The 12,782-nt window shown below is 44.0% G+C and overlaps 1 protein-coding gene across 1 annotated transcript in view; it reads left to right on the top strand.

Moving 5' to 3' along the window:
- The window catches only part of LOC143291605 (protein Aster-B-like), a 46,023-nt gene that overhangs the window by 13,161 nt on the left and 20,080 nt on the right, over positions 1-12,782 (top strand). The window contains exons 4-10 of the mRNA XM_076601556.1: positions 5,225-5,309; positions 6,004-6,107; positions 7,751-7,927; positions 9,140-9,292; positions 10,686-10,872; positions 11,430-11,573; positions 12,633-12,757. Coding sequence (XP_076457671.1) covers positions 5,225-5,309; positions 6,004-6,107; positions 7,751-7,927; positions 9,140-9,292; positions 10,686-10,872; positions 11,430-11,573; positions 12,633-12,757 — 975 coding nt within the window. The remainder of the gene's footprint in view (positions 1-5,224; positions 5,310-6,003; positions 6,108-7,750; positions 7,928-9,139; positions 9,293-10,685; positions 10,873-11,429; positions 11,574-12,632; positions 12,758-12,782) is intronic.

The following is a 12,782-nucleotide window of genomic DNA, read 5'->3' as shown; positions in this document are numbered from 1 at the left end:
GAGTTTTGCGTGCGTGAGAATGACTGGTGCGAAAGTGCTTAGATTTGTCGATTCACAAGATTCAGCGCTATATAAGTACCATTATTAGTATTAGTATTAGCCCTGAAAATGTAGAATAGTTGCATGCATAACAGGGTTAAAATGGCCAAATATCAAAGCCCACTCATACACGTATGCATACGGCTACGTGTCAGAATGACCAGTAAACATGGGAGTTAGGGTCCACAAACACAAAAGAAGACGATTCTTGAAAAATCAAGTAGAAGAAGAAGGGATTTGAAAGATCAAAACTTCATAAAATTTGCTCATATTGTACATGTTTTATTGATAAGGGATGTACATATATATATACAGGACATAAAAAAGTAGTACAAAATGCAAAATAGGAAACCAGTTAAATTGAAAACTGTACAGTTTGAAGTAATGTTTGGTTTGAAAAGGTTCAAGAGCTGTGGCTGGTTTTCATGCCTGGAAAACTGCAGTGGTTAGTCTGCCTGGTCCCTCAGTGCTCACAGTGTTCAAACTGATCAGAGATTTAAAAAAAAAAATTTATATTTGTTTGTTTTCTTCTGCTAACATATGTATTTGTTTTCTTATCAAAGTGGGCTTATTTACAGAATTTGCCAGGGACAACCCTTTTGTTGCTATGGGTTCTTTTACATGCTCTAGGTATATATATGCTGTACTGGGGACCTCTTTTTTTTTTTTTTTTGAGGAGTTATCATCACTTCCAAAAGACTTGTACCCAGACCACCACTTAAGGTATGGTGGAGGGGGAAGTGAAATCATCCCGATCCATAATATACAGGTCTCAAACCTTTGGACACTTGCCTCCCAGTCGGATGTGTTACCACCAGGCTGTGGTTCAACACATATCGTCAGATATCATTGAACTTGGGTTGTACTGGTATCTTTGCTAGGTCGGTTATCTTGTTACCCATGCTCACCTGCCAGTGAAGTGTGTGGTTTTTTTTTTGTTTTTTTTTTTTTAAGGATATATAGGTCAGTGGTGGTTGTTGAGGATTGGTTTATCACTTGTCTACTTGTGATACGTCTGTTATACATGTATACGTTCACCTGTGTCTTGAGGCGAAGGCGATTTCAGTCCCATTCTTCTTCTTTGGTCGTATTGTCTTCTTTCACTTTTCTGTCGGCCCAGTCCTTAGCACACTTTCACACGTGTGCATGTGTACACACACAGGGGTGTGTCTCTCTGCATCTTGCTGCATGGTGGAACGCCCACACCTTGAGCCTCCCGTTTTCTTCCAGTGCCTGGGTTGACACGAAACGTTATGGTGGGCACACTGAGGGGGTTTATGTTAAAAGTTGTTCTGTTGTTTGTTTGTTTGTTTGTAATGTACCCATCATCACTGTAGCTCAGTTTATCTGTATCTGTTTGCAAAGACATCTCCCACCCCTCAAACCACCCCCCCACGCCCCCTCCCCCCGCCCCCCACCCCCCCCCCAAAAAAAAAAAATTCGAAGATAACAGAGTTGTTTGATTTTCCTGTTCTGGTTTGGTTTTTGGTTCTTTGTTATTCAGCGATACAGTTCACGGCTCTCTCTCACACACACAAAGAAACACAACACAACACACACACACACACACACACACACACAAAAAGCACGCATGCGCGCACGTGTGCACACACTGACATAGACATGCTCACACACATGCACGCACGCACGCACACACACAAACATGTACACACACACACACACACACACACACACACACACACACACACACACACACACACACACAGTCACACACAAACACACAAACACACACACCACAACACAGTACAACACAACACACACACGCACACGCGCGCACACACACACACACACACACACACACACACACACACACACACACCACAACACGACACACACAACACAACACAACACAACACACACACACACACACACACATGCACAGACAGGACACAGGACACCCCAACAAACCCATCGTTATCTCACTTGTGAAGATTGCTTACATGTGTTCATGAATCGATGGTGGTGTCTGTCCACACACACAACGCTCAGTGATGTCTTTACAAAGTTTACATAGCCGCATTTTTGTTGTAAGTGTTTGTTACCGAATCTGCCTACTTTAAAAACTCTCCTTTTCTTCTTTCTCTTTCTTTTTTTTTTTTTTAAGGAATTATTTTTCAAACCCAAGTTAACTGTTAGTATGATGATTGGATCTTTGTTAATCAAACAGGTTAGTGGTTAATTAATGAGTGACTCAGGAAGCTTGATTGCAGTGTTTTCTTCTCCTTCTTCTTCTTCTGCGTTCACTCGTATGCACACGAGTGGGCCCTTACATGTATGACAGTTTCCACCCCGCCACGCAGGCAGCCACACTCCGTTTTCGGGGGTGTGCATGCTGGGTATGTTCTTGTTTCCATAACCCACCGAACGCTGACATGGATTACAGGATCTTTAACGTGCGTATTTGATTCTCTGCTTGCGTATACACACGAAGGGGGTTCAGGCGCTAGCAGGTCTGCACATATGTTGACTTGGGAGATAGTAAAAATCTCCACCCTTTAACCCACCAGGCGCCGTCACCGTGATTTTCTTTTTAGTTTTGTCCATCTGGGTCTGGATGTTAGTTGGTGTGTTTTGATTCAGTTCGTTGCTGTCCTGTGTGATGTTTGTGTGAAGTGACAGTGGTTGGCACACACACAGAGGAATGTACAAGTTTACAACGCGCACATGTGCACACACACACACACTACACACACTACACACACTACACACACACACACACACACACACACACACACACACACACACACACACACACTACACACACACACAGATTACACACACACACACACACACTACATACACACACACACACTGCACACACACGCATACACACTCACACACACAACTCTCTCTCGCACACACACACACACATACACTACTCACACACAAACATACACACACACACACACACGCACACACACACACACGTGTGTATATATACAACACACACACAACACACACACACACACACACACACGCACGCACACACATTCACACACAACACAGCCTACACACACACACACACACACACAAACACACTCACACACACACACACAGACACACACACAGAGACTACACACACACACACTCTCTCTCTCTCTCACTCACACACTCTCTCTCTCTCTCTCTCTCACACACACACATGCGCGTGCACACTCTCTCACACACGCACACACACACACGCACGTGCATGCATGCGCACACACACTCACACACACACACACATGCACACACATGCCAGTGCTTGCGCACACACACACACACACACACACACACACACACACACAAACACACACATGCACACCCACACACACACACAGACACACATATATGTCCTCTCTCTTCCCCCACAGTTACATTACCTAGGGTGGAAGTATTTCTGTGTAGATAGTTTTGTGATTTAACCCTTTGAGCCCTGACCACCACTTTACCAGTGGTGGGGAGGGGTGGCATAATGCCTGGCCACCGGTTGAGTGGTGCGTAAACACTTATGTTGTGTTTTGCTATTGGTTGACTTACATTGAAGAGCCAATCAGAAAAACCGTAATATTCTGACGTCAGCGAACGTAGTACCAACATTGCCGCGTCTTTTCACTGTGTTTTGTGCATGTGCTTTGGATAAAAAAGATCGATTTCTACCATGAAGCGTGCAGAGTCTCAGCCTGACACGCCTCCTTTGATAAACTGATTCTGCATGCTCAGATTCATTTTCAACATCACTATCTGTAGCAAAATCATCCGATTCGAATTGTACCTCACTATCAGAGTAATCATTGTCATACTCTACTTCCGATAAATCATCAAGCATATCAGTTACTTGCTGCGTTGTGTACAGTTGTTTTCTCGCACGTTTTGTCCCTGATTTCTGCCCTGACGGGCCAGGTTGAGACTATGCACACTTAAAGTGTTTACGCACTGCTTAACCGGTGGCTGGGCATTATGTCATTTTTCTCTGCCACTGTTAAAGCGGTGGTCAGGGCTCAAAGGGTTTAATACCAATTATTTGCAAATTTTAGCTCAGGAGCTCAGGCAAAAGGGTTAAAATTGCTCAGGAACTCGGGGCTCAAAGGGTTGAGAGATTTAAAAAAAATTTTTTTAATGCTTTTGCTTCAGTTTTGTTTTAATGTTAAAACATGCTTTTTTGTTTAAGTGGCCCCTGAACCCAGCCGTAAACTTTTCAGTATCATAAAAATCCATCACTCACACCTGTGCATTGCACATGGATGTGTTAGGGGGTTTGGGTGTTGATGGCATCATAGGGACACTGTGGCTGCCAGTCTAGGTTCTTTGCAAAGAAGTCTGGAACGAAAGTCTCAAACAGTAAATTTGTTCTCCAAGGGGGAGACCAGATTGTATTTATCTGGGAAGAGCTATTTTGACAGCCTGTTTAACTCTCTCCATACGAACGGCGAAAGAGACGATGTTAACAGCGTTTCACCCCAATTACCATCATCAAAATATTGCAAGCGGAAGGCTCTTATACTGAAGAGGTGAATGTTGACAAAGAATACCACAATTCTGACGACGGAAGCTAAAGTTTGGGTCATTCAGACACCCACTGGACATCCGAGGGGTCTGTGTAGAAGAGAAGAGAGGACTGGCCATACTGAGTGAGTTAAAAAGAGAAAGCATTAACTGTTAAAAAAAAAAAAAAGAAAAAAATTGAGATAATAACAACCTGCTGCTTACCATGTATAAAGGTAGACGTGTAGTTTTTATAGGCAGCTGTACACATCGTAACGTTCAAAGAGTTGTAAATAAATGAGGAAACAGGTGTGTTTTCTGTTTTACTGTTACATAAGTTAAATGCTGTCACAGATCATTATTTCCCCTCAGCTTTTGTGCAAAGATGGCTGCTCAGGCGCGGTGAAGTTCAGTTTTGAATCAGGCACAAACTGCTTAATGTTTCTTCTTTTTTTCTTCTTTTTTTTCTTGAACCCTCTCCCAACTCCCCACTTCCTTCTCCCCCCCCCTCCCCCAATCCCCCTCACCCCCCCACCCCTCCCCTCTACCACTTTCCCTACAAATCTAGTCTTGTGCACAGTGTGCTGGGGGGTGGGGGTGGGGGGAGGGGGTATCCCCATCTGACTGAGACAAGACGATTTCAGTTATGCAAATTACAGCTCCCAACTGGTTTTTATTGTTATGTGTGTGTGTGGTGCAGATGCTAAGCCCCACATACAAGTCCCGCAGCGAAGATTTCCGGAAAACGTTCAAAGATATACCAAAGGATGAGCGCCTGATTGTGGGTAAGTATTGCAAGTGATGCATTTCAGTTGTAGTTTTTTTTCTGTGGGTGGGGGTGGGGGGTGGGGGGGAGTCGAGGTGGGGTCTCTTCAGTTTATTAAGAACTGTAATTATAAAATACATGGACACTTTTAAAACCAAGTGACGGTTGACAAGAGCAAGAGCATGTGTTTCGATACAAAGCACACACCACATGTGTCCTGAATGCCTAAGTATATGTATACTGTTGTTTTTTGTTGCAGAATACTCCAGGGGGAAAAAAAAAAAACCAACAACAAAGAAATGTGGTGCAGGGGTGGTGTATATCTAAGTACACATGTACTGTTGTGTTTGTTGCAGAGTACTCCTGCTCCCTGCAGGGGGAAAGAAACCCTGGTGTGGGGTAGTGTATATTATATAAGTACACATGTACTGTTGTGTTTGTTGCAGAGTACTGCTGCATCCTGCAGGGGAAAAAAACTTGGTGTAGGGGTGGTGTATATCTAAGTACACATGTACTGTTGTGTTTGTTGCAGTTTTCCTGCACCCTGCAAGGAAAAAACAACAAAAAACTCGGTGCAGGGGTGGTGTATATCTAAGTACACATGTGCTGTTGTGCTTGTTGTATAGTACTCCTGCACCCTGCAGGGTAAAAAAAAAACTTGGTGTTTGGGTGGTATATATCAAAGTACACATGTACTGTTGTGTTTGTTGCAGAGTACTCCTGCGCCCTGCAGAAAGACATTTTGGTGCAAGGGCGGATGTACATCTCCCAGAACTGGGTGTGCTTTTACGCCAACATTTTTCGCTGGGAGACCCTGGTATGTCTGGAAGACAGACGTCTAGAAAAAGTTGGATCAGACCGCTAGACTCTTGCCCAAGCTTCCTGACTTTAATCCCAGTTTTAATTACACATACTTAACCGTGACCCAACTAGTGCAGACTCCAGCAGGGGTCTGACATTCCTGTCCTGTGCAAACTACTATCCGCCTATGCGGAGAAAATGAGAGAACAACGGCCGATAACCTCCTGGAAGTAGGTAACGTCCCATTTGTCCCCCTGGCTAGCGCCCTCTTTTTCCGGCAGCCATCTCGACACCTGTTCCTGTGCACTTCATATGGCTAAGTTTTTCGCATTTTCTCTCTGTCTATTGATTCTTTGGCGTTTCTGTTTTGTGTCCAATTATGTCTTCAAACAGGTCACACAATTATGTAGCTCGATTGGGAGATCGGGCTAAAATTAAGGCACGATCACAATCGATTCGCAATCAGTCTGGGCCCTCTACCTCTGAGTACACCTGGTGGTTAAAGAATGGAGATTCTTCCGATCTCCCAAGTCAACATATGTGCAGACCTGCTGGTGCCTGAACCCCCTTTGTTCGTATATGCGTGCAGAAGATCAAATATACATGTTAAAAATCATGTCAGCATTTGGTGGGTTATGGACACAAAAACATGCCCAGCATGCACACCCCTGAAAATGGAGTATGGCTGCCTACATGGCGGGGTAAAAACAGTCATACACATAAAAGCCCACTTGTACGTATGAGTGAACGTGGGAGTTGCAACCTACAATTGCAAAAGAGGATTGGAGTTGTATGTCACTGTTGCCCAGCCTAATACTTACATAATTTTGGTGGTTGTTTTTTTTGGCAACTGTGTATTCCTGCCTGTGTGTGCAGGTGGGTAGTAAGGGTGTGTGTGTGTGTGTGTGTGTGTGTGTTCCATGAGTAATTAGCTCCAGCCAGAAATAGTGTTCGATTGGCTAGCAGACAGTGGACCAATCACTGAGTTGCCACAAATTTTGGCCAAGCGGAGCAAAGCAATAGGCCTGGTATGCATCAGTTTGACATGGAAAGTGTATTTAATTAAACTGGGAGTATAATACAAACTATGTATTTGTTCTGTATTGTCCATGTGTTCTATGTGGCTTATTCAGGATTTAAGAGGCTGTGCCAGTCTTGAATAAAAGCTAATTTGTGTTTGCACATTTCTTCTGTCTTTGCTGCTGTGTGCACATGTCAGATGATTGGTATAAGGACAGGCCCGGCGCTTCCTTTTTGAGGAAGTGTCTGGGTTTGTTCCAATGTACCTTTTATTTACCTGTGTGCTAGCTGAATTGGTAGCATAAGCATCACTGACTCGAAGTTGTGTACCTTGTGTAATGGAGAGAGTTACCACTCTTTACTATTTGTTAATCATATCGTCTCCTGGCCTCATTGTTTGTTAATTATCAAACTCCCCTTATTTCTGAGATTGTTGACAGTAAGAATGCAGCAAAGTGATATCCGACTTAGGATACGGCCGACCTAGAATTGCAAGTGTGACCAGTTTTTTCTTCTCTCTATTTTTAACTGGTGATTTTCTCAGTATACAATATAGCAAAATATGTCAGCAGCAAAAGGGGGTTGATTGAAATACCAGTGCATGTGACCTTGATTTTAACACCACCTCATTGCTGACAGTTGACGATACCATGCCGAGACATCACGGCGGTCACAAAAGAAAAGACGGCGCGGGTCATTCCCAATGCCATTCAGATCACCACAGCGACAGAGAAGTACTTCTTCACGTCCTTCGGAACGCGGGACAAGACATACATGATGCTTTTCCGCATCTGGCAGAACGTTTTGATGGAACAGGTGAGCAAGGGTGGACTGGTTGGGGTTTTTTCCTTTTTTTGACTCACTTGTGTAAACAAAGTGAGTCTATGTTTTAACCCGGTGTTCGGTTGTCTGTGTGTGTGTGTGTGTGTGTGTGTCTGTGGTAAACTTTAACATTGACATTTTCTCTGCAAATACTTTGTCAGTTGACACCAAATTAGGCATAAAAATAGGAAAAATTCAGTTCTTTCCAGTCATCTTGTTTAAAACAATATTGCACCTCTGGGTGGGCACACAAAAAAATAAAATGAAGCCTAATTATATGCAAACTGCGTTTACTGTTATATTTTTTGTATTCTCTAAACTTGGCACTTTGATCTGATATTCTGACACAACAACAAGAGGAGTCATTATTATCATTTTTGGTTCAAACAGGAACTTCTTTTGCTAAGCATGGAAGTTTTATTTATTTTGCAAACGTTTTTGATGCAGATAGTAAAAAAGGGAAATTACTCTGTAATTAATGCTAGGGGAATTAATTTGCCACCAGTGAGTCTTGAAGGCCTTGCCTCTCTTGTTTTTTTTTTCTTGTTTTTTTTTGTGTGTGTGTGGGTGTGCTTCTTTGTTGTTCTCTCGTTGTCTGTCATTTGTTTGTTCTTTACATCTAAGTTTCATCGTTTCTTTGATAAATATTTTGGAGAATGGTGTGGATTGGCGTGTGTGACATTGTGTGTCTTTCTGGTTTCTTTCCGTAATTTGTGGTATTTTTTTTATGTTGAGTGATTTTTGGACAGAGTAAAAAGAGCTCTCCTTTTTTTCAACCAATGCGGAAAGAAAAAAGAGTAATAGATTTAAAAAAGGAAATAATTGAAAAAACGGTTGTGTGAAAAGTGCTCTCCCTTCTCAACAAAAACTGAATATGGAAGAAAAAAAAAGATTTAAAGAAAGAGACGGAAGTGAAGTGAAAAGCGCTTAAAAAAGAAGAAAAAAAAAAGATGATGATGAAGAAGAAAAAATGTAAAAAAAAAAAAAGAAAAAAAAAAGAAGAAGATAAATTAATAAAAATAAAAAAAATTGAAAAAGTAATTATAAGATTATAAAGAATTGAAAAAAATAATTATGAAATTATAAAGAATTGAAAAAAATAATTATAAAGAATTGACAAAAAAAAAATTATGAAATTATAAAGAAATGAAAAAAAAAAATTATATATAAAAACATTGAGTGAAAAAAGTGCTCTCCCCTTTGCAGCCGATGGCCCCGCGGGAGCTGTGGCAGTGGATTCACTACAACTACGGGGAGGAGCTGGGCCTGACGTCGAGTGACGACGATTACCTCCCGCCCCCTCACCTTGAGGACTCCCAGGACAAGATGAAGGCTGAGGACGAAGCCAACCAGCAAAAGGTGAGTCCACACACACACCTGTGCAAGGTGGTGTGTGTCCATCGAGATTGATGATGACCATCGTTGTCATCCAGCTGGGGGATGGGAGGAGGGTGGTGGTGGTGGGGGGGATGCTCATGAGTCTATCTGTGAATGCGCAGATGGCTGAATAGTCCAATCTGCGCATGAAATGTTCACTGACAGTTTGGGGCAGACAGGCATATCATTGTCAGGGAGCTTGTTTGTCCGTGACTTTCTGGCCTGCCTCTTCTGAACAGCTGCAGCAGTCCTGTTGCGCCTCGCACAATTTGGCACCTTTGTGCACAGCAGCGCGCCATTTGTCACGGTCCACTGCAGATTCCTCCCAGGAGTCAGGGTTGATATCAAACACTTTCAGAGAGACTTTCAGAGTATCTCTGAAGCGCTTCTTCTGACCTCCGTGTGATCTCTTCCCTGTGCAAGGTATGCTGCCGCTGATAAACGGAAAATTTGTCAGGGGTTGATGGTTCATTTTGGGTGATTTGTCAGGGGTTGATTGATGCTTCATTTTGGGTGATTTGTCAGGGGTTGATGGTTCATTTTGGGTGATTTGTCAGGGGTTGATGATTCATTTTGGGTGATTTGTCAGGGGTTGGTGATTCATTTTGGGTAATTTGTCAGGGGTTGATGATTCATTTTGGGTAACTTGTGAGGGGTTGGTGGTTCGTTTTGGGTGATTTGTCAGGGGTTGATGGTTCATTTTGGGTGATTTGTCAGGGGTTGATGATTCATTTTGGGTGATTTGTCAGGGGTTGGTGGTTCATTTTGGGTGATTTGTCAGGGGTTGATGGTTCATTTTGGCTGGTGTATCAGGGGTGGCTGGGTTCATTTTGGCTGGTTTGTCAGAGTTTGATTGTTTTCTTTGGCTGGTTTATCAGGGGTTGCTGGTTGACTTTGGCTGGTTTGTCAGGGGTTGATGGTTCATTTTGGCTGGTTAGTCAGGGGTTTTTGGCTTATTTTGGCTGGTGTGTCAGAAGTTGCTGGCTTATTTTGGCTGGTTTATCAGGGGTTGATGGCTCATTTTGGCAGGTTTATCAGAAGTTGCTGGCTTATTTTGGCTGGTGTGTCAGAAGTTGCTGGCTTATTTTGGCAGGTTTATCAGAAGTTGCTGGCTTATTTTGGCTGGTGTGTCAGAAGTTGCTGGCTTATTTTGGCTGGTTTATCAGGGGTTGATGGCTCATTTTGGCAAGAGTGTCATGGGTGTCTGGTTCATTTGGCTGGGTTGTCATGGTTTGCTGATTCATTTTCGCTAGTTAATCAGGGACTGCTTATTTTGTTGGACGACATTGCCATCTCATGCGTAATTTTAACCTACTACTACCCCACTAGTATTCACGTCCTGTTTGTTTGTTTGTTGAATTTTTTTCCCGGCCAGGACCTGACGGATTCGTCAGACCACCCTCCGGTCAACGACAGCCTGGCGGTGCCCAGTAACGAGGACACTGATGCTCTGGTGTCCGACGAAGTCTTCAACCAGTCCCCCTCCACCCTCACCACCCCGGCTCTTCCCTCGGCGAATGGCCCTCCCACCGATTATGGTGACACCACCGAGGATAGTGACAGTGAGTGTACTTTCACAAAAACTAAAAAAGAAAAAAACAAGTATATATATATATATATATATGTGTGTGTGTGTGTGTGTGTGTGTGTGTGTGTATTTGTATTTGTATTTCTTTTTATCAAAACAGATTTCTCTGTGTGAAATTCGGGCTGCCCTCCCCAGGGAGAGCGCGTCGCTACACTACAGAGCCGCCCATTTTTTTGTACTTTTTCGTTCGTGCTGTTTTATTTGTTTTTCATATCGAAGTGGATTTTTCTACAGCATTTTGCTAGGAACAACCCTTTTGTTGCCGTGGGTTCTTTTACGTGCGCTAAGTGCACGGAAGTGTGGTGAAAAAGAGTTTAATGGTTTCACTGTCCCATCCTTACGGGAAGGTGAAAAAGAGTTTTATAGTTTCACTTCCCCGCCCCCAACAGGTGAGGTGACAGAGAGTTTAACGATTTCACTGCCCTACCCCTTACATGTTAGGTGAAAAACAGTTTAATGGTTTCACTACCCCGCCTCTAAGAGGTGAGGTGAAAAAGAGTTTTAACAGTTTCACTGCCCTGCCCCTCACAGGTGAGGTGGCCTGCAGTGGGCACGACCACCTGGAGAAGCTGTACCTGGACGAGGTGTTCAACCTGAACGTGGACAAGGTGTTCGAGAACATCTTCACTGACTCCGCCTTCTTCAGGGTGTTCGTCGGCTCCAGGAGAACGTTTGGTGAGTGTGTGGGGGTGGTGTTGGGTGGGGGTGAGGAGTCGGGAGGGGAGGGGGATGAGGGGCAGGGGTGGAGGAGAGAGTGTGAGTGTGTGGGGAGGGGAGGGGGGGATTTGTGTGTGTGAGAGTTGCGTTTGTGTGTTGTGTGTGTGTGTGTGTGTTGGGTGAGGGGCCAGGGTGGAGGAGAGTTTGTGTGTGTGTGTGTGTGGGGGTGCAGTTAGGGGGGGGGGGGGGGGTATTTGTGTGTGTGAGAGTTGTGTTTGTGTTGTGTTTGTGTGTGCGTTGTGTTTGTGTGTGTGTGTGTGTGTTGGATGAGGGGCAGGGGTGGATGAGAGAGTGTGTGTGGAGGGGTGTGGGGGGATTTGTGTGTGTGAGAGTTGTGTTTGTGTGTTGTGTTGTGTTGTGTGTGTTGGGTGAGGGGCAGGGGTGGAGGCGAGGGGGGGAAGGGAAAGTGGGGTGGAGGAGGGGGAAGGAGGGGTTGGGTATGGAGGGGTATTGGTGTTGTGTCTGTGTGTGCGACTCCGTGTGTGTGTGGTGTATGTGTGTGTGTGTGTGTGTGTGTGTTCGTTCTTTTGTTTAGCGTCTATCCATAGTTGTTACTTCAAGACGAAAATCCATCACCTTCCCCGCCCCACCCATGCCTTCAGTCATCACTGCTTTCCCTGTTCCTCTCTCTCTTCAGTTGGCATAAAAAAAAGAAAATAAACAAAATAAAACAACCTAACTAGTCAACCAGTAAAATTGCAACAAAGGACCAGTGTGGCTCTTAATTAAACTCTGTGTTTCTTGTGTGTGTGTGTGTGTGTGTGTGTGTGTGTGTGTGTGTGTACGTACACATACATGAATAAAATCATGCACCCATCTTAATGTGTGAAATATGGGTTAAGTGGGGTGAGGGGATGGTGTATTGGTATTGTTGGTGAGTGTGTGTGTGTGTGTGTGTGTGTGTGTGTGTGTGTGTATTCTGTGTGTGTGTGTAGTCTGTGTTGTGTGTATGCATGTAAGTTTGTGTCTGTATGTCCATCCTCAATTATGTTTATGTGTGTCTTTCCGACACTGTAGATTTGAACCTCCCCCAGTGGGAAGAGGAGCCGGATGAGGAAGGTAACCGCGTGAGGAACATCAGCTACACTCTGACCCTGAACAACTCCATCGGGCCCCGCACCTCCCCCTCCACAGAAAAACAGGTATATCCCTGTCAAAATAAGACAT

Source organism: Babylonia areolata, chromosome 17 (genome assembly GCF_041734735.1).
Source record: "Babylonia areolata isolate BAREFJ2019XMU chromosome 17, ASM4173473v1, whole genome shotgun sequence".
NCBI lineage: Eukaryota > Metazoa > Mollusca > Gastropoda > Neogastropoda > Buccinidae > Babylonia > Babylonia areolata.
Note: the sequence above shows the minus strand (reverse complement) of the source record. Positions and strands in the feature narration are given on the sequence as shown.